Source organism: Diadema antillarum, unplaced genomic scaffold (genome assembly GCF_040938485.1).
Source record: "Diadema antillarum isolate AM-2024a unplaced genomic scaffold, OU_Dant_1.0 seq00001083_RagTag, whole genome shotgun sequence".
Taxonomy (NCBI): Eukaryota; Metazoa; Echinodermata; class Echinoidea; order Diadematoida; family Diadematidae; genus Diadema; species Diadema antillarum.
Window position 1 is genome coordinate 604,255 of NW_027271903.1, and position 25,908 is coordinate 630,162.

Genomic DNA, 25,908 nt, shown 5'->3' on the forward strand with positions numbered 1-25,908 from the left:
ATGGGTCTAAGAAATGGTAAAATTTCACTACATGGGAATCATTAAAAAAATATAACAGCAAAAACACAGATGTATGCAACACTTGTTATAACCAAATTAATAAGAAAAAACACACACACAAAAAAAAGTTTCTGTGCATTATTAGTACAATATATCATTGATTGTTTGAAACCCTCATAGTGTATAACAAATAGATTTCTCTGGTCCCAATGAATTTGCTTCAATAAAAGTCCACTGTACAGGAATACAATGTATCAGTGCTTGATCTCAACATGTGAACAAGTGAAATAGTACTGAACAAGATACTTGTGGGAATGAAACATCAATACACAAATTATCAGTATGTAATATATGTAATTGATATTCACACACACAAAAATGCATTGCATACTGTGATGGCACCGTGGTAGTGGATTCTAAGCGAAAAGCACTTGCAGCACAAGTGTCAAAGATCAAACATGAATTTGAATCCATTTTGCCTAAACCACTGCTACTGTCTAAGCATTTACCAGTAGGTTTGATACCCATACCTCAGGCTGCTGATCTGGGCACCTTGACTATCATAACCATTAAGTGACATACAGTGGACTCCCATTATAACGAAGTCCTTGGGACTGGCAGTTTTCTTTCGTTATATCAAAATTTCGTTATAACCGAACAAATAAATAAAAAATACATAGAGATAATAATGTTTCGGCCTGAATTTTTACTTTGTTGTAACCAGAATTTCGTTATAACCGTGTTCGTTATAACAGGAGCGCACTGCACTACATAAGGGGCCACTGGTATAGAGGAGCCTCGTCATAACAAGCTGTTTAGGACCATTGTAATTTTCTTGTTATATCGGGAATCTTGTTACTGGTACATCAAGGATAAAGTGCACTCCTGTTACAATGAACACAGTTATAACAAAATTCCGGCTACAACAAAGTAAAAATTCAGGCCCTAACATTATACCCACTCTATATTCTTTATTACCTCCGCCAAGGGAGGAGGTTATGTTTTCGTTACCATTGGTTTGTGTGTTTGTTAGTTAGTTAGTTAATTAGTTTGTCCGTGTGCAAAATAACTCAAAAAGTAGTTAACGGATTTGGATGAAACTTGCAGGAAAGGTTTAGAATGATACATGTACAAGTAACAGATGATTAAATTTTGGTAGTGATCCGAGAATTTTGGGGGAATTTATGAAGGATTTTTGATATTTTGGCAGGTAGGGTCAATGAACTTGGGAGTTCAGGCTGCGCGTATTTGAGGTTTGCATGCACGCACTAAAGTGCGTGCTCTAGTTCCTGCTAGGGCGAAGCACGCCGTGCAGCTGAGGGTTTATGACATAACAAAGGCTTCTATATTGGGAAATCGGGCGACTTTCAGCACACAATGCTATAAGTACGTATGGGTGGAAATCACTGATATCTCTATAGAAGAGCAAGATCAGTGGTGGAAATGAGCTGCATGCTTGGCGGAGGTCTGCGCTCTCAGAGTGCTTCTCTAGTTGTTTATTTGTTCGCTTATAACAAAATTTCAATATTACGAAAGAAAACTGCTGGTCCCATGGACTTCATTAATGGAAGTCCACTGTAATAGAAATGGGACCTGCAAAATTATCTTGTATATCGTGTATCTTGGTATATCCCATCTCCCTATAATGCGGTTCCACTGCATTTAAAATTAGTGGTCAGAAAAGGGTGACAGTTCTTACTGATATGACAAGTGTACATACTGCATGTGAAATTAAAACTTTGCCATCATTTAATCAGACTCAGGAATTATTTGACAGATTCGCCTTTATTAGTTGTGATTGATTTCAACCAACACAGAGTCATAATGTGTCACCAACTCACCATAGAGCCAAGATCGATACAGTCCTCTTCTAAATTGTGATTTCTGTTTGCATCTCTTCTAGAGAGTGATATTAAGGCCCATATTTTATTTCTAATAGATATCTTCCTTGATTTTAGAAGTGTCCATCTTGCAAACAATCTAAAGCCTTTAGAATCTGTCAGTTCAGGTTACTATGGAAGCATTATTTTAAAAGTGACAACATTTTTTTAAAGTTCCAGAAATTGTAACTTACACATTGTTGGCCTTATGCCAAAAGGGCCTTAAAGAACTTCCCCTGTTATGCCAAAAGAACACTAATATTGTACAAAGTCTATAGCATTAAGGGCCTTTTGGCATAACAGTGGAAGTGGTTTACGGCCCTTTTGGCATAAGACCGACGATATTATTCTAAACATTTTCATATATTAAAGACCCCCAACTCACAGATATGTAGGACTTACGACATTGTTCTGAAACTCTCTTTTGACCATGGAACTGAATAAAACAATGATCTGACATTTAAAAGGAATGGTATGTGAACACACTTTCTACATCTCAAATGAGGTCATCTCAGTCTAGATCTCGAAACATCTCTCCTAATATGGACATCTTGGCATGATAGGGCTGGGCAGAGCAGTTCACCTGTTGACTGAGTCCTTGCTGACTCCACCCTCTACCCATCCCCTCTAGTCGATCCTCCCTGATGAAATTACGTATCCATTTCAATCTGTCGCGTTTCAGTGGCAACGTCCTCATTGCACGCTCTATCTGAGAAAATTCGTGGCTGGCACTACAACACTCTAAAGCTCCAATGTCCACAGGATGGGCCTCGGTGTTAAAGATGTAACCACCAGCTCCAAAGATGCATTTCCCTCGAGGTGTATCAAAGACTTCGCCAACAGAGCCATCGTTGTGGATGAAATTATCAGGATCAAAGAGGAGATAGAGGTACTTCAGGGTTTCCGCCAGGAAGAAAGACTCCATGCGATTGTCAAGCTTGTGTGATTTGACGTCTTTCACCTACAGAACAGGATTGAAAATGGGTTAAAATAGTTGAGTTTCCTTACCTGTAGGAAAATTTGACACCAGACTATGTGCCAAATATCATAATCGCTTTGTTTATTTAAGCTGCAGGAAATAAGAACATAATTTCAAAAACACTACCAAAACTAGCTTCAAGAAATAACAACCGCATCAGCTGTTACTGTTTCTGATAGGGTTTTGATACCATGATTAAATGCACAAATTCACTTCAGATAAAAGTCAACGTCATTCATGAAAAAAACAACAAACGGTAGCAACTATTAAATACAAATTCTCTTCATTATAAATGAGAATGGTATGATGTTGTTCCACAGTTTTCTCTCTACTCACACTTGTGTAGCCACAGTTTGTCCTGGTAGTCTCGATAGAGGTTAGGACATCACGACCCATTTCTAGTAGGATTGGATCCTTGGTTGCCTGGTATAGGTACATCACACTCTCCACAAACTCTGCAAGGTCAAAGGTCAAACTGTCATTTGACAAGCGATACAATGGTATATCAAAAGATTAAAGTTATTTCTTTCGTTATTTTGTGCTCTGCAAAGAAGTCTGGAGTCAAAGTTTATCCTCTGAATGCTAGGAATATCTAAAGAGCTACAGTCTTTTATGACCAAATTCTCTTGATAAGTTTTTTGTCATATTAATTTAGAGTAGAGAGATGCTATGTGACCGTGCATCACAAATCAACAAAAAGTCGCAGGCACTGATTTTGTGCGAGGACTGAAAATAGGTGAAATAGGTCAACCTAGCCAATCTTTAGTTTTTCATATTTTCTAAAAGAACAAGTCTTCTTCTACATTACATCTGCTTAAGTTTGGGATGATAAAACGAACTGGAAATTGTGTTTTTAACAGTTTTTCTCGAACCCTTTCTGTAGAATGGTGTGATTAGGTGTGTCTTCTTGAGTCCATTTTCATTTCTTAAAAACCTTGTACTAACCCTTCACTTTCAACTCTAATAACTTTATAAAGGATGATGCTAGTGCTTTGAAAGTTGGCATTAATCACGGACAGAATGTGTTAATAAAGCATGCTCAATTTCAGCTTAATCTTACAATCTCTTCTTTGTTGTTGCTCTGGTGGTTTAAGTCCTGTTTTTTGTTCCATTCATGGCACAGCTAGCACGGCTTGGTAAAGATTAAGTGCTTGGATAGACGGTACTTCAGAGCCTCTTTTCTCAGTTCACACTTTTCTGGAGTGTGTGCTTTCTTTCCAACTTTTAGATAGGTTAGGAGAGTCCATTGGAATTGAGTCATACATCATTTTAAAGCTTATAGCCTGCTCTTTCAGAATCTGCTCTTAACTAAAAATCCATGTCTGGCGACTTTTTTTTTGGTTTTGTGACGCAGGGTCACCTATGGTTGTATAGCCAGGTGTCACATCTCATAAGAGGCTGTGAGTCATATTCTACATTCAATGTATCACTACAAAATTCATCTGGGCAAGATATTGCGTTGGCTCACTTTGGGTTAAAAGGGCTCAGAAATAAGTTCAACAGTTCTGTATGAGTAGACAGTCTATTACTAGCAAAGGCATGTTTGCTTTGTTTGATAAAACTTAATCCTTTTATATTTCTTCCTAGCTGCTCACTAACCAGACTCAAAACAATCACAGACGAAGTGGTATGTGAATTTCTTTTCACATCAAAGAACTTATTTTTACTGGTGCTAGTGACAACATATCTGGACAATGTAATCTTTTCACCATTTACATCACATTGAGGTTTGCTCAGAGTTGAATCCTCATGAGAAAATGGTAATCTATCAAGAATGTTTCTGGCAGCAAAGTTTTGAGGGAATTCTCTGACAAAAATGTGTAATTCCCATAGGTTTTGAGCATGCTCAATGTCGGCACTCATGTAGTTAATTGTTAATCAAGTGCAGAGTGCTATATAACTTTATTTTGCCACTTGCCCGGTCGGGCAAGCAGATTTTCAAATTTGCTGCAAAACACTAGCCCTAAAATTAATTTTACTTGCCCAAAGAGAAAGTCCAAAATATAGGGAAATAACACAAAAAATGATGTGTTAGTCAAGGGCTTAATAAAACATTAATCATTTGAATAAACAGCACATATTGATTCGCAAGCTCTAACACAATCCAGTAACAAACTCTGTCGGATCAAGTGTCTCTGCTGCATTGCATTGGGGCTTCTTCATGAAAGTGTCGGAAAGTTGCTGAAGTGAGATATAAAGTGCATTGCATCACTAAACAGCCATTATCTTTGTATGGTTGACTTTGTGGGTTTGTAGGGGGGGGGGGGGGGGGATAAGTGAAACAAAAAATGGTGGCTTCAAAACTTTTGCTTGCCCAATTTGGGCAAGCATTTGTTATCATTGTTCAAAGACACTTGAATGAATTTGATTTTTCTCTTGGCCTCAGACAATCCAGCCAAGTGCTTATGTAGCACCCTGCAGATTATATGGAGTTAAACATTGAAAAAGCTCACCAGGTCTGAGAGGGTATCCCTCTCGTTTGTCTACCGGCCGGTTGTTGACAATGTTGTAGAATTCTGGAAGGAATCCCAGCTGACGCCAAACTTGGTGGTAGTTGTGAAGAGTCTTCATCCCACTGTCTATCTTCCCTATCAGACTCTAGAGGAAATTAAACATGATTTCCTTATCAATTTCTGGGGTAATATAAACAATTTTGGAAGATGAATGTATTCTCCTGCAAAAAAAACAAAAACAACAACAAAAAAAAACCCCAAGACTGACACTGAGTATTAACTCAAACACCTACCTATTCACTATAAAGATGTATAAAACAGTGTACACAAAATTGCAAATAATTTACTCTTTGATTTGACATCAAAAGATTTATTTTTTTTTAATGTGAAAATGGTTTCTACAAAAATTCAAATTTAAGGCAAATGTCTGTCATCAAACATCTGAAATACTGCTTCTTGTATTAACAAAATATTCTAAATCACAATACCACTGTGTATGAATGTACGTATACACACATAATTATGTATCTGTGTATGTGTATAGATCCACAGATGTATGTGTGAGAGTATAAACTACAATATAATGCCTACAACTGACACTGACCTGCAGTCCAGGCCAGTAGGCGTCCAGTGACTGAAAGACCGGCATGGTGACCTGTCCTTTCATCATATTGACCCACATGTACCAGTCATCCTTCTTGGAGTACCGATACACAGACTTTTCGTAGGCTGGAGGAGGGGCATAGGCACAGAGACAGATCATTTTCTGATGTTTGATGGTGAAACTCTACAGTAATTAACTCCAGGAGATCTCCACACAAGAGTGTAGGAGGATTTTGAAAGCATATAGATGAGAGTTTCTTCTTATCACATTCTCTATGTAGGGCTACCTATCAATTTCTACATTAAGTATAATCAATTGTGGTATGAAACATGTGTGCTTCGTAACAGTACACCGCATGAGGAAAGACTTGTCAAGATCCTACATTCCTACATTGCAAGCACTTTCTCCTTCTATAATACTCTTGACAAAAAATGACTGCAACATTCCAGTCTCTCCTTCAATGATTTACTGAAATTTAGACAAGTATGTAAAAGTGGCTCTTACTGGCTCTGTTTAGTCTATCACCATTATCACAGTCATTCATAACATTTCTACATAAGGGAAACTGGCTGAAATGGGTGGCCACCTCCCATATGGATGCAGGACTGTTTGTGCAGGTCATCTCTCTCTTATATGAAAGAATGCTGGCTTATTTAAGATAGCTTGTCATCAAAACAGCTTTCTACAAATTCTCTTCAACATAATGCTAATTCAAGAAGTTCCATTTTTTTTCTTCTGGGCATAATTCCAGAAAGAAGGAGAGAGAGAGTATGAGATCACAACAGACTACAGCAATCCAACTACCATGCTCAATTAGCCGAGATGCCTCTACCTACTCATGTAATCAATATACGTTGCTGTAAGTGTAATTCTTCTTTACAGGTAAAGTTCCCTTTCTCTTGATCATTGACTATGAGTCTTGACCAAGAGGCTTGACCTTTTATCTTCATCACATAGTAAACAAATCTATCCATTTCTTTCTTCCTACCACACAACATTACCACTGGATATTCTTATTTGCAGTGATGGCTAAAAATGACATTGTAATCAAAGTTAATCGACCCTTCACCTTTGACCTTGAGGGATCCCCCCCCCCCCCCCCCCCCAATCAGTGCATCTTCACCTCATGTAGCATACATGGGACACGAATCAACATAATCATAATCCACATCAATTCATATCAAGAAGGTATAGAGTGAAGACAGACAGACAACCCAAACACAAAATGCCTCTAGGGTTGAGACATAAAAGAATCAATGTTATGTACACAGTGTAAAATCATACTACAGTGGCCCTTACTTGTGAACATGTCCATGAGATGTTGGTTGCCAAGTAACAAGCTCCCCTTGACCAAGTACTCTAAATATGAGTCCACTCCAGCTCCAATGCCAGAGTCCAGAGCCGTCCACTTTCCTGTCTGGACATTCACATGGTTGCCAACCTGAAGTAATGAAAGGGAGCAATGTACGGTCAAAGAATTGAAATACCACTTAGCCTAATCTTGGGGGATTTTATGGACAAACAAATTTCAAGTCAGTATACAAACTAAATAGTCAATATAATGTTAGGTTCAAAACCCTATCAGTTTGCATTTGTAGAAACTCAGTCACAATCTTGTTACGTTGGATTTTTCCTCCCTGTAGAATATGTACCAGAGTGTACAACTCACATAGTGGATTAAAATGTCACAATTTCTATTTGCATGTGTTTGAAAGAAATTGTTCACAGAAATCGAAAAGCAGCAAGAGCTAAAGTAAGAGACATATTCTTAGAAAAGAGTAAATTGTAACATAAGAATTTGATAGGATACAGCTTTGAATAAATTTATTAGAAATGAAATGAGAATGGAAAAGTCAGAGCACAATTTGAGTTGGAGTGGAAATGAAGGGGTTGGTGCAATATAGTGCTAACCCACACAATAGTCATTTTGAGATAATCGCTGTTGAATGTTTGGAAAGTCCATACATTGTACATTAATAAAACATGAATGTATGCATTTTTTACCATCTTATTGGTTGAATTCGAATATGATATTTTCACGGAGGTTAGAGTGAAGGATAAGGATTATGAAAATGCATGTAACTGAATTTTGACAAAAGTGTGGGTTAGCACTATATTGCACCGACCCCTTCAAATGTTTACATGATTCAGTTTTTTAAAGTTGGGCTAATGTTTGTGAACTTTGTTGTCTGTCAATCCTCAAAAACATTGACTGCTCTTAAACTTTCCAATATGGAGACATTAATTAAACATTTTCATTAATTTTGTCATAGTCTGGAAAGTTCCTAATACATGAGGATTATTTACAAAGTTTATCAATGTTTGTTTGTACACATATTACAGAAATAAATCTGCAGGACTGGTCACTGAATGCCAACCTACCAGACCAACATCTGATCTGAAGGACCAGAGGGAGTCCAGGGCCTGTAGTGCCCTTTCTTCAAAGACCGGGTCACCCGTCAGTCTGCTGAGGGTACCAAACTCCACAATGAACGTCCCTATACCAGCAGTGCAGGACACCAGAGTTTCACCCTTGGGTACTCCGTGTAGCAGGTTCACTGTACCATAGGGCATCCCAGTGGGTGTCTCAAAAGCTGCAAAACAGGATCAATGTGAGGCCAGGAATCTATTGCCTTCAGAACACACACTCCTTTTATCAAAAAGATAATTTCTCTGTCAATAGCACTAAAGACGAGAGTTCCTATTAAAAAAAAAAGAATTATATATATATATATATATATATATATATATATATATATATATATAAAATAAATTTTATTTGTATTACCTAATATGTAAGGGCAAATAAATTTTATTTGTATTATCTAATATGTAAGGCAGGGCTCGACACTAACGGTGGCCCGGTGGCCCAGGGCCACCAAAATTGAAAGTCGGGCCACCAAATTTCAAAAAAGGGCAAATTTGGTGGCCTGCCTCGGGCCACCAATTTTTTTTTGAAAAGTACGTTAATTAATTCGTAACTTTTTGCGCCGGAAATTAGCAGTTATATTTGTTTAAAGGATGGATGAAAAGGACTGAATGAGTGCCTGAGAGTGAGTGTTGCGAGTTTGTTGAGGTTTATTTATGAGTAGATGTATGTCCAACTTCCAATTCTTACTATGACTGGATAAAACTTAGATATTTGACTCATTAAAAAAAACACAAGACTTTTAATGTTTTTTATTGTTTTTTTTTCGGGGCCACCAAATTTTTCTCTCGGGTCACCAAAAATTTGAAATTGAGGATTTTGGTGGCCCCATCGGGCCAAGTTAGTGTCGAGCCCTGTGTAAGGACACGAAGTCCCAGATGCAACATGGGAAGAGCTCAGATGAATATATTTCCTAGGGGAAGCACATGAGTAATTACACTACATGGCATACAAACATAACAGAGACTCCAACTCTCCCGTTTTCGACGGGAGATCTCCCGCCGAAAGCCCATTTTTGCACAATCTCCCGTTCTCCCGTTTGAGATTTGATTTCTCCTGGCTCTGTGTCTCCCGGTGGAAAGGATTTCTTACTTATTTCTATCGTATATTGAAAAAATAAGCCTTAGATAGCACCAGAGAACATCTAGAATCCTAGGGACTTCGCGCTTCGCACACATCAACTTGGAGTCTCCCGTTTGCTAGGGGTTTCGGGCGGGAGAATCTCCAGATCAGAGGGTGCTTGGGGTTGGAGTCTCTGACATAAGAGTCCTGATTCCTGAATGAGCAACTTCACTGTCACATGATCATAAGACCTCATATTTCTCATGTTATAATGATAAGACTGCTGTAATTGTTCTACGTCTGAATCCAATCCAATTTTCATTAGTCTTTTGCTCTCATTTGTAGTGGCTTAAGTAATATGCCACATCATGCTCTTGGAATAATAAAATACTGTAAATATTTCAAATTAAAAGAATACACTAAATCTCAAATGTCTTAATACATGTCTGACACACAGAACAATGATAGTGGAAAAAGAAACAAAGGAAGAAAAAAGGAAGGAAGAGACAAAGAAGAGCATACCTGGTAGTAGTTTCCTGGCAACCGTTTCAGCCATGTCAAGGAGAGGTCCTTCACAGGGCCAACCAGGGGGAACGTCCATCCCAGCCCTCTTGGCCATGAGATGGGAGGAGAGGAACCCTCCAATGACTGGCAACAAAATATAGTCATTGTCTTGTCTTATTCTTTTTAATAGTACATTTTGATGAACATTTCAAAGACATAATCAACACAACAAACAAGAAAACTTCAACAACTAGATGTAAACTTAATATGCCCTTTTCTTCTGCTTTCACTTCAGAAAACGGTCTTTGAATTGTCTTAATTTACTGTCAGACTGAATATTTTGTGCAATTTGTGTTTGGGTTCTTTTTTATGCTGAGCTTGCTTATAATTTCACAGATGACAGCACTATAGTGCAGAATCCAATATCTTCAAAAACATTAATACACACACAAATTTTGTGTGTGTATCTATTTTTGCTATGGTTCAGTTTAACATGAAGGTTGCTAATATATCCACACCCATAAATATCATGCTTACAACATATGCCACTGTGTTGAATTTCCTCTATGCAGCTGTTGGTTACTGATTTCAGATTTTGTTGCATGCTTTGACTTGACATTTGACTTCTGAGCTGTCAGGCACTTGTCCCATAATCTAGTCAAAGGAGACCTTCTTTCATTAGGTCATTCATTATATTCCTGGAATGATTTAGTAAAATGTTCATGGCATCATATTTTGGCGACATGTTATCGTGTTTGACAATGACCACTGATCTTTGACCTTTGACACATCTATTTCAAAACTTTTTTTACACTTGTGCCTAAGAATAACATCATTTCACAGGTCTCTGTCAAGTCATAGTGGCAATTACAAAGAATACTGCATTATGCACAGACAGATTTATAAGCAGAGCACAAATATGTGCTTGGCATTACAATGTGGAACAGTAAAGATGAAACAAAAACAAAAAAACTGTTTAAGTTTCAATAGTATTTAGTTTCATGAACATGTAGCAACATTTGGTTCTTTTGGAAAAGACACAGCTGTTTGCTAAATCAAAAAGGGTAAAAAGACAAAGAGATGAAAATATCACTGCAAGTAAACTGAGAACATAGCATAGACATCATAGAGGTTAGCACAACATTCATAACGTGGCTTTAATTAGAGACTTGTCCATTTTTATGTCTCAATGATGACCATTTCAAGTTGTATAAACTACTTAAAATTCTGACCTGCGATGTTGCAGTAATGATTATGTCTTTATAGAGAAATCAAAGACAAGTACATTTTCACTGACCACAGGGTTCTCCCACCTCCTCCTTCTCACCTCTTATGTTAGTCTCAAACACAGACACATTGATGTCGTCTTCAAAGGTCAGGTGATCAATGAGAAGATTTGCCACTCGCTGGAACTCTGAATGATTACCCATGATGGCCAAAGTGTCGAGGGCATCTACAAGGGTCAGAGAGTAACTGAAAGGGAAACAAATGCAAAATGAAACCTCCATCACCACAGCATTCAAACAATAATTGTGAATGGTTTAGTTCAAAATTTACTATGATGTGAACTTGATATACTCCCCCTTACTGAATAGATTTAGCAAAGTTTAGAAAAGGTACAACCATCTTTGGCAAAACACAAATACAGTGTATCAAACCCTAAAATCATTTGACCTTTACTCAGAAAAACATGAGAATTATTTGAGAACTAATATCAGCTCAACATCACAAACCACACATTTGGAAAACCTCACCATACACTCTGAAGAGGTGTCTCAATCTCATTTGTAGTAGAGCAGCGTTTTCTACCTTTTCTTGGCAAGAGGCCCATTATGGCACCTGCATTTTTTTTTTTGAGGCTTAGTTAGATCAATTTAATATTTTTTTTTTTTTTTTTTTTTGGTGAGAGCTTCATGACCCATGGCACCAGCCGGCCACAGCAGGTTGAGAAGCACGGTTGTAAAAAATATTCTCAGAAAATATTTCTTATTTTATGTTGTTGTTGTTTTAAAGAAAAAAAAGGAAGAGAGTGGGAAAATTGGGGCCCTATACAAATAATTTGCCCCAAACTTGTTATTTTATGTCATCAAAAAATATCAGCATTCAGGCAATATGTGGACAAATTCCTGAGCACTAGTTTTAGGGTTACTGCTTAAATCATCAACTTGGAAATGCCACATCATGTACCTCCCTAAAAGGTGTATACCGGTACATCAAAAGACTGCATTATTCATTATTTTCAAAATGTTCTTCAAAGACCAGGCATACAATGCATTTGTTGCAGTACACTGACACATAAGATATAACCTCAACAGTCAATCCTTACGTGCTAAATCTAAACACATGCATACACACATTTGATATGGGGACGGGCTTGCAAAAGAAGAGAGACAATGCATTCAATATAAGAATAGAGATTACCTGCCCCATGTGTCTACGCCATCACAGGTCAAAGGTTGGAGTTCATCATAGGGAAAGGCATTTTCAATGTAGCTGTCATACGCAAACTGGAAAATTGCCTTCACTTTGTCCCTGTCATGACAATGAAGACAATCACATTTTGTTACACATGAAAAAGAAAATAAACCATACTTGTACATTATGATTGTTCATCATATTAGCAACAAAGTATCTCAGACAATTTGGGCTCTCATGAGAAATCTGGAGTTAGTGGATGCTAGGCTAGGAAGCTGTTAGTTTTTGTTTTGTTTTGTTTTGTTTTTAAACTAGAGCTTTATGGTTCATTAATTTAATAATTTGTGAATACAGTCTCACTGAAGTTAACATCCTATCTATGGAGAGAAAGAAACAGTGGATAAGTACAGATCTTCCAACCTTTCTGACTGAAAAAAATAGGGATGATCTGGCTCAAAAGTAGGAAAGAAAGAGCAGTCCCCATAGGAATGTGCAGTAAAATTATCAAGGAAAATAGGAAACTCCTACTGGAACAAGAGCTGGGAATGGTACAAAATTCAGATTTTTTCCCCCTCCGAATTCAGAATGGTTGGTAGGTCTGTAAGTAGTCCAGAACACTTAAACATAAAAAGTCATGACCAATGAACTTTATATCTCAAAACATGAAATTTCTATAATCAACTTCAGAAACTGAAGCTGTAATATTCATAGATTTATATTTGCAGCTACATTTCGATTCATCTTTCCCACTAAAATGATACATTGATGGAACCAAATCTTTGCAGAATAACACCTCCCCCCCCAAAAAAAAAAAAAAAAAAAAAAAAAAAATGGCAATGAAACATAGAAGCTGTTTTCACCTGTATGCTGGTAGTTCATCAATGATGTCTCCCTTTGAGAGGCAGCCAAGGTAGGAAACAACAAACAGAAGAAGAGGTAAAAGGACTGCACTGAACAAAGCTGTGTACATGATGTTTCCCCCGGCCCTCACCTAGGCCAAGACGATCACAACCTGAAAAATAAAAAATAGATTTTCTGGTGTGGTGGTGTTGCTCTCGCTCATGTTAAAGTCTGCATATCTTGAATTGAAATTTTACCCATTATGCTATGGCATAAAATAAATGTGTTGCTAAAAAAAATTACGCTAAAAATGAATAAAAATGACTGTGACCTGTGTTGACAACCAACCAGAACTGTCTAGATCTAGTCTATACGGGAGTATACTGACTGATTCTCCTACTTGATTTAAATCAATAAGCACACAACACTCACACTCAACAGGGCCAGGCCCCAATAACTTTGAACACTAAGAAGTAAATTTACACCATATACGGAACAGCCAGCACAATCCCAATCTCACACAAAAATGAAACTCATGCATTTACCCCCAGTATTGTAATACACGGATCAGTCAAGATCACACATGTATTGGCTACACCGATAACAATATGGTGGGACTATGAGAAATAATGACACGACACCCTAAATTCTTGTTACTTCAATGACAATGCTACCATTTCATCAAAGCCTTGTCGTAAACTTGAATACCTTGAACAGACTTCAAAGAGAAATGGGTACGATGGATGTCTGTACTCGATTAAACCGGTGCTAAGGGCTGAAAACGCAATTTGAATGAAAGATAGCGACATGGACAAAGTTGGTCTACATACCAGACATACCAGTCTCTTGTAAAAACTCCTTTGGCTATTTTTCGGCGGCAAAGCCGCAGTCAGGGTCTACAATCTGACTCTGTGTATAAAGTTCTGTGTGTGTTGGGGTGGGGGATCCGGCCATCAGGGGGGCATTTCATGAAGCGTTTTGGTCGGTTTTTTTTGTTTTGTTTTTTTGAAAAAATTGTCTAATTACTGCCTCTGGTTTTTTAGACGGCGCAGATTGGGGAAACTAAAAATCTATCGGGGGCCCTATCCCTAAACCTAACCCTAATCCTAACCATCAAACCCTAACCCTAACCCTAACCCTAACCCTAACCCCAACCCTAACCCTAACCCTAACCATAACCATAACCAAAAACCCTAACCCAACGTTTTTCCCATAGGTTTAACACGCGCCATGCCCCAATCTGTGCCGTCTTAAAAAAAAAAACGCAACCGGGGGGGGGGGGGGGGGTCACATTTTCACATGCGCCCCAAAAATGGAGTTCCGCGGCCCTTGACATAAAGTGAGCAAATTCCCTATGCCTAGGGCAATATATATATCACGCGAAGAGCAAAGGAAGACCCTTCTGATGCCATTTTATGTCTTTCGAAAGACACTAGACTCGCATTAAACAGTCACTTTGAAATCTCCGAACATTTAATTCACACTTCAGTCACATTGATGTTGTAATAACTGTAGGGCCTAACATGTGGCTTGCGTCAAGACCGCACACCCCAGAAATTTCGGACAATGCTTCTTACCTCTAATAGTTTCTCTAGTTAAAGTTGCTCTTTAGTTTCCAATATGTCTACCTTTATACACTTCAAGTCCAGGGGCGGATCTAGCTTTTTTCCAAGGAGGGGGTTTCAGGGGCTGAGCTGGGTATTGCGAGGGAGCGAAGCGATCAGCGGGGGGGGGGGGGGGGGGGGGGGGGGGGGGAGGGGCAAAATCTTGATGGGGGCACATTCATGTGACGGTGTGAGATCCTCGGCGAGGGTGCGAAGAGCCCGAGCGGGGGGGGGGGGTGGGAGGGGTGATACCCCCTCCCACGGTAGGGACTTTTTGAAAAAACGGAGTACAAAAGTCGCGTTTGATAGAGCATTTTAAAGCAAATTTCTAGGGAATTAAACGGTGGAAAGATTCATTGCGAAGGACTATGATTTTAACATACGGGGGTACATTATTTTATGTGACGGTGTGAGATCCTCGGCGAGGGAGCGAAGCGTCCGAGCGGGGAGAGTGTGGGAGGGGAATACAGTATCCCTTCCCACGGTAGGGACTTTTGTAAAAACAGAGTATAAATGTCGCGTTTATAGAGCATTTAAATCAAATTTCTAGGGAATTAAACATAGAAAAAAATCACTGCGAAGGACTGTGATCATAACTTATGCAAACTATTCATTTTACTACAAGTACGGACAGAGCGAGCGAGCCACTCTCACTTTGCCATTCGTCTGAAATTATTCATTAAAAGCTAAAACGTATAATCGCAGCTTGTTCGAGCAACAAAAAAAAATATTCTTATATTACTAAAAAGCATAGAAGAAAAGGAAAAATGTAGGGTTTACTAAAGTTATGTTCTACGGGGCACACTCGAGGACGCGAGGCTACCATCTTGATATACACTAAATTTGCTCATAAGTAAATATTAGTGTATAGATATAATAATGTATATTGCTAGTGTATTATAATTTTCAGTTATGAAATTGACAACTTTTAGACAAGAAAAGTGCCTTTATGTTCATGTTGGTCTTAAAATAATTGATTAATTATTTGTTGTTTGTTTGTGTGTTCTTTCTTCTTTTTTCTTGGCAGCCCAAGGAGGGGGTTTAAACCCCCGAACCCCCCCCCCCCCCCCCCCCCCCGTAGATCCGCCACTGAAGTCCCTGTATTGCGGGCCTGTATTAGTAAAAGTAACTGCAACATGTGGCTTGTGAGCCGTCTTAAACGGAATTGCTCATGCGGAACGCGAAAAAGGAGTCAATAAACCATAACGCTGCCCCCTGATGGTCGTTTTGTGAATGTGACTGATTCGCCTCCAAGGTAGAAAACAGACAAAACTTATATGAATCACATTTCCTAAATATGGCGGCGTAAACTGTTTAACGACAGAACACCAATAAAATCAAAAGAAGAAGCTGATGATCAGACTGAAATGTCACTGGCCGCCATGATGAGTGGACGTGCACGAACACTACACGCACCCCAAGCCCTGACCCGGCAAAGCAACCCAAAGCCCCATACCCAAATTCTTCCAAACTTAAACTCTTATCTTTCTGCTGACAGAGTTTCTTAATTAGAACTTCCAAGAATCAGTCCGAAGTGTATAAACTCTATGATTGTAAATCAAACTAAGCTTTTAACAAAAACGGAAAATACACTATTGTTTATGGTCACCTCTCCCTCTAAGCAAGCCCATCAGACAGACCCCTTAAACATCAAATAAAGACTGTATAATAGTCTCCTTCGATGAAGAATGCGAACGAGTAGGGACATTTACCTATTATATAGGGTGTGCTTCAACTGCCACAACTCTCATGTTGGCATGAATCAAGAGTTTGACAAAGCTTTTGACGAAGTTACAGGGTTGGACATTCAGAGAAATTGCTTAGACAACAAAAATATCTGCTGAACTACCATTATCTGTCAGGGGAGTTCCACCACTCTAATGCACTTATAGGGTAAACAAGTAAAATATATTTTTCTCCATAAAAAGGCCTAGCAAAATGTAATACAATCAACAATAAACAGTTCATCTCACGACATGAAGCTGCCATCTCTTTCACTCGTTGTTTAGTCAAATTTTGTTGTGGAATGTGATTATAGGCATCCAACCAGGCCCCTGGGAGCTAGTGGTGTTGGGGATGCACAGCACTCCTGACTTTATGGAGTCTGTAGATAGGGGACATAGCACCCTGTGAAAAATAAAAGTTGTGGGGGTGGGGAAGCACCCAAACTTATGTGTGCCCATAATTCTATTATCATCATGTAGGTTGTGACTATGTTAATGTATAGATATTATAGTTCAAGTTCAAGTTCAAGTTCGAATTTATTATTATCTATTGTAGTCTCAGAAAAAAATACTACATGATCAATTTAATTTATGTCGAATACAATAAAAAGGAATATCTATGGAACATTGACCGAGCCCACTGAAAGATATGGTTGTGTGTGTGTGTGTGTGTCTGTCTGTCTCTGTGTTTTAGTACATTTTCGTTATTGTAGCTGCGCATTCGGATTCTTATTACTGAGCACTGATCGCTGAATTTCCGTTAATTCTTAAATGCAAATGTTCCCTCAAAGGTGGAGATGGATGTGATGGTGGTGGTGCCTATGGTGGTGGTGGTGGTGGTGGTGGTGGTGTGTGTGTGTGTGGGGGGGGGGGGGGGTTCATCGTCTGATAACTCCTTAGTTTTCCACTGACTTAATTAATACACAGTGATAATACGTACATGCGGATATATATAACAAAAAATGACAGATACCACGATCAGCCATTCACATTGTGCCTGTATAATAGATTCATTTTTTTTCTCTTTTGGATTCAGAATTATCCACAGGGCATATGCCACCTAAAGTGCACACCAAATTGTTGAGTTTCAATTCTAAAAATTGGTAATATTCCCCGTGTGGGAGCGGGGATTCCCCCTTCTCTTTGGTCGTCTACCTCCATTGCCATGAATGTTTATTTTTCTTACTTTTAATTCTAAAATTTTCGAAATCTACCACCTGAAGTGCGCACTACGTCGCTGGATAGCAAATCTAAAAGTGCAAAAGTTCCCTCTAGTGGGAGGCAAAAAGAATCCTCTCTCTCTCTCTCTCCCCCCCCCCCCCCCTCCCCCCTTCGATACACTTCCATGGCCTGATATGTAGCCCGGCACTACATGGTGGAAAAAAAAAAACGCACCCGCAGAACAAGAAGTGATAGATAGCAAAATTACGTCATTCCCATTTTCGGAGATATCTGTTTTGTTACTTTTTTATTGAACATTTTCCAAATGTGCCGCTCAAAGTGCACACTAGATCACTGAATTTCAATTCTAGATTTGCTTAATTTCCCTCGTGTGGGAAACGGGATACCACCCTTCTTTTGTGTTCATTGTTATTATAGCACGGACTTATACACAGTGAAGACTCACATATTTTATATTTGGTATGCGAATTATAACAGACCACAATTTGCAACTGTATTTTAAGAAACATAGGGGTTTTGTATAAATTACAGTATCTTCTTAGAAATGTCCTTAAAATGTCATACCATGTTCTGATTTCACCACATTTGTTACTGCAATATTGTATGGGGTTTCACTTTTAATAAGAATATTGATCGAATACACAAATTACAAAAACGGGGAGTACGTTTAATACCAATTCAACATATGCTTTCCCCAGTTTACCTCTGTTTTTAGAAACACAAATATTACCTATTCAAGATTTAATTTCATTAGAGTCTGCAATATTCATGTATAAACTTAAGAATAGTCTTCTTCCTGATGTATTCTCTGATTATTTTACCCTGTATAGTTCAATTCATGATTATAATACCAGAAATGCTCAGAATATCCATCTCCTATTAAATCGCACATCTTGTACGCAGTCATCAATATCTTACAAAGGTACTATTTTATGGAATAATTTGAATATAGTTTTCAGGATCTTGTACCGTAAGACAATTTAAAAGATTATATAAACAATATCTTTTTGATGCAATTAAGTTACAAGTTGATGAATAGTTAAATATGGAATTTTCTTCTTTTCTTTCGTATCTACACGTATCCGGGTTTTTTTTTTTTGGGGGGGGGGATTGATTTCAAGTTGTGAATCTTATCGCATTTTGTATTTATGTTTGTTTCAATTCAATTACAAATGATTATAAATGATTACACATATTTACATCACGATATTTCTTAAGGGATCATTTTCAATAAGCCTACTTTGTGCTTCTCATGATTCCGCCACTATCATATTTGACACCATGTATTTTTGTTTGTCTGTTTGTTTTTAATGCAAAGTTTGTAAGCCAATTATGAGAGCGGAAATAAATGAAATGAAATGAAAACACACAAGAGGGGACAGATTCCATATTCGAGCTTAATATTCATTTCTTTGAATTACTTTTGTTTAATTGGAAAATTTACAAATTTTGCGCCAAAAAAAGTTTGCACCAGATCGTTTGATCTTAATAAAAATTTAAAAATCCATCGTGTGGCAGGGGACTTCCTCTCCCTCACCTTCGGTGATCGGACGTCCCCCTCCCCTGCCCCTTCTCCTCAAAAAGATTCCTGCATAAACAGCCATGCTTTGAATATTCGAGCCCTATTTTTCCCGCGCGAGGGTATATTTTGCCTTCGGTTTTTCCGCCCCCCTCCCCCCCCCCCCCTCCCCCGCATTCAAGTGATGCCTGTAGAAACAATGTTGAAGAAACAAACTCTAAACCGCTTGTACATCTCATAATGCAGATCGGAAGAGGAAAATAATGAATTTCAGAATAAGAAGCGTACAACGAGACCACTGAAGACAGAGTCGAGGACCCGCCCACTTTGGTGTGACTTGTCCGATTAGTTTGGCTGTTTTCCCAAGATATTGAAGCCAATGTGTTTTTACGTGGAACACGCGCTACAACAATATTTAACCTTCTCTACCCTGCACTGCAGCTGTTACCATCTGAAAGTATTGTCATTGCCGGCTCTAGTGTGAAATCATCATCATGCCGGTAAGTATTTTATTCTTCCTATTGTCGTAATTGGCATGGAATTCATATTACTCTATTTTAGGCACTTGAGCAGAAACTTGACAATTCCGACTTCTGCCAAGCGAATGAGAGCTAGAATAGAATTCTACTATTGGTAGACTAGTCCCACACCTGGCATTCCACGTTTGTATTTTGTAGCTATGCTGTGAGGTTAGTGTGAGTGCAGTACGTACCACTGCCACTGGCACTGGCACTGCACTGCAGTCTGCAGGCCATTTTGACCGCCAAGTGAAGAGTAAGACTTATACATAGGATAGGCTATCTAGTCTAGTGCTGTAATATTCCATAGATGAAAAGTATTTAGAAGGAAACCAAAAATGTGCGACAGATCATCGATCTTGATCTTGTCACACAGAAATATATTAAGAATCCAGTCTAACACACTTTAGGTTAGACTCTAGTTATGGTGATGGTAAATTTATATTTGATTTTATTTCATTAAGATAGGGTTCTATATTCTATCAAAAAGATAAGTTATCTATCTTCTTTATTCGTGATACTAATATTCTGTTGCCTTCATTACACTAGAATTTCATTTGTAGGCATTTCTAAGTCATCTGTGGTCTTTCCTGCTCTTAACATTTGCTGTTTGCCACCAGTAAATTTATCTATCAGTCACTGGATTATATTCCACTCCATTGTTTGTCTCAAGGATTTGTTGCTGTTGTTGTTGTTTGATAACTATGAACTTTGAAGAAGTATTCATTGTAGCACCTCATGCAATAAGCCAGACAGGAATGGCTGATGTAGCAATGTCTCTGTTTTCTAATGTGTGTCATAATTTCTATTCACAGAAAACAAACAAACAAACAGACAAATATCATAACTATGAGCATGCCATACCTGAAATAGAAAAAAGCAAGTTTGAATCAGATCTAAATATACACAGCCCAGTCGCTGTACGTAGGTACATAGGAGCGCAGTGTACTTACAGCGTCTGGTCGGGCTAAATCAGATCATACCTTTAGGTAATGATGGGATGATGAAAATGTCCCTGACAGCATATTGGAATGTCATTGTTTTGCAACATTTATGTCAGATTAATTTTATTGTTACTGTCAACTTGTATATCAAACAGGAGATGTGAACAAGTGTTTGGGAATTTCAAAATGACTGTTCAATGATTTATTCTTCTTTCCCTCTACAGCCCAAAGGCAAGGTAGCAACCAAGGGACAAAAGCAGATTGCAACAGAAAATGCTGAAACACTAAAATTTTATAGCAACATCATGCTGGCAGCGTCTATCATATATGTGGTACTGAGGCTGCTATGGAGATATGAATCTTTCACCTGGTGGAACTGGGTAAGATTGTGTTTACATAATGTCAGTATGTATAATTCATGTGCCAGCAATCGCTATTTGTATCAAGGCTGGATGTGTATCACTGAAGTTTAACATGGATGTCACACAAAGAGAGGGTGTAGACTGTAAAATGCCATTGAATATACAGGTGTATTCCATCCATTATTAACTCACTGAAGACTGGTCCTGAGGATACCTTGGTAGGTGTCTATATGGAAAATGTGTGTTGTAGCAAAATCCACTTGTTTTTAATGAGTTAAAAGTGAACACATCATTTTAAAGACCCATTTATAGAACACATTGATGTAAAGGATCTCTCTACACTCTCTTCCATGTTCTAGAGTAATGTTATTTTGCAGGCCCAGACTGAGATATACATATACGTACTTTACAATAGGGAATTATGTATTGTTTGCTACTTGTAAATTTCTATTTGCTGTGTCTTTTCATATGTACACTTTCATAAAAGTACTGGATACATTGTATTACCATGGCACTTTGTGGACATCTGTAGCAAGTAGATGAATTCTTACTTGTAGATTAAAAAGGCACATGAAATGTGGATGAGTTAGAATCATTAAATACTAATTGTTATACAGAATTAAGTGAGAATCCAGAAGTCAGAGTTGATTCTCCAAATGTATTTAGATACAGAATAAAAACAGCAACCACATCTCAAACTTCTGTAAATCAAATAACACACACACCAAAGCTGAATGTCACATACTTAGAATATTTGTGAAGGGACACCATGTTTGCAAAGACAATGCAGAATATGTTCTTGAGTAGAAATAGTAACTAAAAATCTTCCCCCCATTTTGCCCATCCATTCTCTTTCTTCGTCAAGCTGTTCAATATTTGTTTTCTCCCTTTTGCAGCTTGTTTTAGCCTTTGCATCAGCAATTTACATTGGTTGTTATCACTTCATGAGCTCGATGGCCAAGCCGAAATATTCCGAGAAGGGGGCAGTTGTAGATGGGGGACTGGATCTCAACATGCAATCTGGAATGGGAGAGTAAGTTTTACTATTTCTTTATTTGCAGAATGTGAAATTATCTTAGATTGTATTTGCTACTTCATAGAGTTATTTGAGGCAGATTACGGGTGTTTGTTATTTTCATTACAATTTGAGCCCAAATCACTACTCAGGATGTAATTTTGAATATATTTAGATACATTAGCATTATTTCATTATGATTTGTTGAGAGTATAAGATGATATAACTTGGTCACTGTGATTTATTTTTTCTTTGAGTCATGGTTGTGCAATCTTGTCACAGTAAGGAAATTTGTATTGTGGTAAATATAGCATGTTTAATGCATGGAGTTGCTGATAAAAGTGAAGTGACTTATGAATCTATAGTGTGTTTAATTCTTTGCATTTCATTTCAAGACTTGGGCTGCAATATGTGAGCCCTCTCTTTATTTAAGAGTAATTTAGTCCTGAATGATTGGCCTTTGCTGACTTGGGCTGCAATATGTGAGCCCTCTCTTTATTTAAGAGTAATTTAGTCCTGAATGATTGGCCTTTGCTGACTTTCCTCTAAACTTTCATTCTCTACAGACACATCAAAGACATCATTCTGGTGACAGCAATTGTACAGGTTCTAGGGATATTCTCAGAATACTTCTGGCTGATATGGTTCGTCGTGCCTGGTCGAGCATTTTATCTCCTTTGGGTCAACATCCTGTCACCATGGATATTTGCACCACCCCCTGAAGTTGATGAAAAGAAGCAGAAGAAGATGGAGAGACGACAAAATAGAAGATTCTAAGTAGCTGTAGAGATTGTAGAGTATATCCTGTAGTTAGAAGTACTGTCATTGCAAAAGGGTCGTCAGGTTGGGGTATTTTGAGGCAGTCCCCAACTACAATGTACACGTAAATGAGAGGAAGTACATCCATTATTACATGTATAGCTTTGTGTGTCCCTGCATGAAAGAGAAAGACCAGATTGTGCCTCAACTTCATTAGAAGCCATGCATCTTTGGTATTAGACCAATATCTAGTACAAAACAAACCCTTCCATTTCCTCCCAATATATCATACAAGTTTAAGAACAACATCTGAAAGGTTACAACCAAACCATGTTTAACAAAGTGTAAAATACTTTCGAAAGATCATGTTTGGTTTTATATCTAGATGCTCATTCTAGGATTTTTCCTCTTGTTATTAGAAGGATAAGACAGCCGATATTTGCTTCACACTGGTGTTATTTGTAATGAAAAGAAATGTCTATTACCATCCACTTCAAATTTGTTCTGTGATAGCAGTCATGCCCTGAATAGAAACAAACAAAGAATCTTTGAAATTATCTTACTCCTTGCTGTTTACCAAACTTTTTCATTTGGAAGTAGTCTTTGTAACAGGAATCCACATCATCCTTTGCTGAAATCGTTCTGATATAAATTGTCATCGTCTTCTGTGTGAAGAGTCAAACTATTTTAGAGTAACATGTAATTCAGTCCTTTAAAATTAACCAAAGATCAACTTCAGTTCAAGGTAAGTCCAATGTACCCTTAGATGAAGCTGGGACAAAACCTTCTGTGTATTTGGATGAGTTGAGGTGAAGTTAAGGCACTGAAATTGAAAATATGAACAAATTATATCATACGTCTTACTTGAGTTGGTGAAGAGTATTGTAACTAACAGTTTGTTGGACACAAGAGGTTTCACATCTATAATGTTACCTTCAGATGCTGCCTTGGATTTTTGTTCTTCTGTACCATACTTTCTCCCAAATGCTGCAAACATTTGTATACTCATACCTCTCCTTCATCAAGCAGGCATTTGAACTATACAAAAAAACCCACTGAAACAAATAAAAAAAGAAATTGAGAAACAACAAGAGCACAGTAATTTCATGGTCATCATGCAGCTGGCGATTGGTCAACTAGGGCAAACACGTACTTTCATATTTTTCTGAAATTTCTTTCAAAAACTAACTTTCACTTCGTCCCCTGGGCTATGTTGAGAAAGGCCATGCATTATCACACAAATAGTACTATATTTCTTTGGGGTTAATGGCCCCAAAATAACAGGGTTATGGCCAAATGCCGTAATATAATAAAAGATTATGGAGTGAAATACAATGTAGAATCTAACTTTATACAGTGATAAGTTGCAAACTTTAATACATTTTTCCAGTTTTCAATATATACTCAAGATTTTATGTAAATCCGATGTCAGTATAAGCTTCTGAAATGCTATTCTGTTCAGGGGTGTATCCAGGATTTTTTCTGGGGGGGTCGTAACCAAAATTTTTGGACCTTTACCTTTGCGAGGGAGCGGAGCGACCGAGCGGGGGGAGGGTGTGGGAGGGGGGTGTCCCCCCTTCCACGGCAGGGAGTTTTTGAATTCTATATCTTAAAATGGGGCAATTTGGTGCATACAAAAGTGACTTTTTCGGCATGGCAGTGCAGCTTAGAAATAAGGTAAATTATGGCATACTAAAACTAAGTTACGAAATTTACGAGGTTTTTGACAATTTGCTGGAACACCACCTGGTCACTTTTTTTTTCCTGTTGTAGGCCTATATAGAGTAAAAAGCCCTAAAAAAAATGTCTTTTACAAAAAGTGGACCTCTTGAAAATTTGGGGGGGGGGGGGTCGTACGACCCTCCCGACCCCCCCCTTGCATACACCCATGCTGTTGATTGCTAATCCTGCTTCAGTTGATAAGCCAAGAATTAACTACATATAATAAAATTTAGTAAGACATTGTGCATCCAGTAAATCTATTCAAGATTAATTGCAATAAGTCTTTGTGAAATGGTGTTGAGATCAGTGATCAAGGTCAACTTTTGAAATGTAACAATTTTGTGTTGATGCTTTAGAAATTGTATTGAACTAAGAGAAAGGAAAGAATGATACCTGGATTGTTATTTCTGATGTTAGAGTTCAAAATTCAAGGTCAAATGTATTGTTTATAGGACATAACTTTTGAAACATGAATTTGATCAGATTGGTTTAAGAAGTGAAATGGACACAGACTCAAATTTTAGGTGTCTTGTCTAGGAGGTCAGAGGTCAAAGGTTGTAGTGAAGTATTTGGGTGCATTTCACTTGATTAGCTTAGAAAATTGAACTCAGGCAGGTCAGACGGGTCAAATGTAACTCAGAGTGAGTGGATTGTGATGAATAGGTATACAGAGACATGTTTATTAGTGTGTATTGTAGAGTATCACTGGATATGTTGCATTTTGTTTGGAAAACTAGAGATATAGGGCAATATTTTAGTGTTATGTTGCAGGTCGAGAGTCATATATGAACTTTGCGCATGTATATGAAAATGTTTGATTCTCAAAAATGACATGGCAGTAACTAGTTTTGGAGCTAAATTGGACAAAAGTGTCTGTGGTTTGAGATGGTAGAAATTTGTGTCGATGAGAGCAATTATCAGCTGTTTGCTGTTAGGAATTGAAAAGACTCAGTCTTGCGTATATTGTACAAAGATTTTTTTTTTTTTTTTTCAGATACGCTCTGTAAAATGAGTCTTCCTTGGAGATGAGAGCATTTACCACAAACAGGAAGACTTCAAAGCAACCAGAACCTCTGCAAGGTTCTTGTGGTGGTTTTCAAATGAGAGAAGAAGTCAGTGTCAAGCCAGCTGCTTCATTTCTATGCATATTCAGTGTAGCAGTAAAAGTAAGTTGCATACATTCCACTGGTAGTCAACCTTTAAGTTTCCACATCCAATTGTAGTTCAGTAATATTCCAACATGGTAAAGAAATGAATACATAATGCATTTAGGCAGTATAGATCAGACTGGGGAATATTTTTATTTGGGGAATAAGCGTATTAACAAAACACACACACACACACACACACACACACACACACACACACACACACTAAATACAACCTTTGCTGAT

General features: G+C 38.0%; 2 protein-coding genes across 2 annotated transcripts; one reads left to right on the plus strand and one right to left on the minus strand.

Moving 5' to 3' along the window:
- Window positions 1-2,391: 2,391 nt before the first annotated feature.
- LOC139743446 (ER degradation-enhancing alpha-mannosidase-like protein 2) lies at window positions 2,392-12,510 on the minus strand. The gene is made up of 9 exons (XM_071653927.1): window positions 12,332-12,510; window positions 11,238-11,383; window positions 9,929-10,054; window positions 8,299-8,510; window positions 7,216-7,357; window positions 5,917-6,041; window positions 5,313-5,457; window positions 3,196-3,314; window positions 2,392-2,841 (listed from the first exon to the last, which is right to left on the minus strand). The coding sequence occupies exons 1-9, from the start codon at window positions 12,508-12,510 to the stop codon at window positions 2,392-2,394; spliced, it is 1,644 nt and encodes a 547-aa protein (XP_071510028.1).
- Window positions 12,511-19,606: 7,096 nt separating this feature from the next.
- Window positions 19,607-24,024, plus strand: LOC139743454 (transmembrane protein 208-like). The gene is made up of 4 exons (XM_071653935.1): window positions 19,607-19,694; window positions 20,881-21,036; window positions 21,915-22,051; window positions 22,600-24,024. The coding sequence occupies exons 1-4, from the start codon at window positions 19,689-19,691 to the stop codon at window positions 22,808-22,810; spliced, it is 510 nt and encodes a 169-aa protein (XP_071510036.1). The 5' UTR covers window positions 19,607-19,688; the 3' UTR covers window positions 22,811-24,024.
- Window positions 24,025-25,908: the final 1,884 nt, after the last annotated feature.

Coding starts and splice junctions, on each gene's coding strand:
- LOC139743454 (XM_071653935.1), top strand. Junction 21,037..21,914: donor CTTTCACCTGGTGGAACTGG/GTAAGATTGTGT, acceptor TCCCTTTTGCAG/CTTGTTTTAGCCTTTGCATC. Junction 22,052..22,599: donor ATGCAATCTGGAATGGGAGA/GTAAGTTTTACT, acceptor CATTCTCTACAG/ACACATCAAAGACATCATTC.
- LOC139743446 (XM_071653927.1), bottom strand. CDS start 12,510: ATGTACAAGTATGGTTTATTTTCTTTTTCATGTGTAACAAAATGTGAT. Junction 10,055..11,237: donor GTTTGAGACTAACATAAGAG/GTGAGAAGGAGG, acceptor TTTTGTTGCCAG/TCATTGGAGGGTTCCTCTCC. Junction 7,358..8,298: donor TCAGATCAGATGTTGGTCTG/GTAGGTTGGCAT, acceptor TCATTACTTCAG/GTTGGCAACCATGTGAATGT.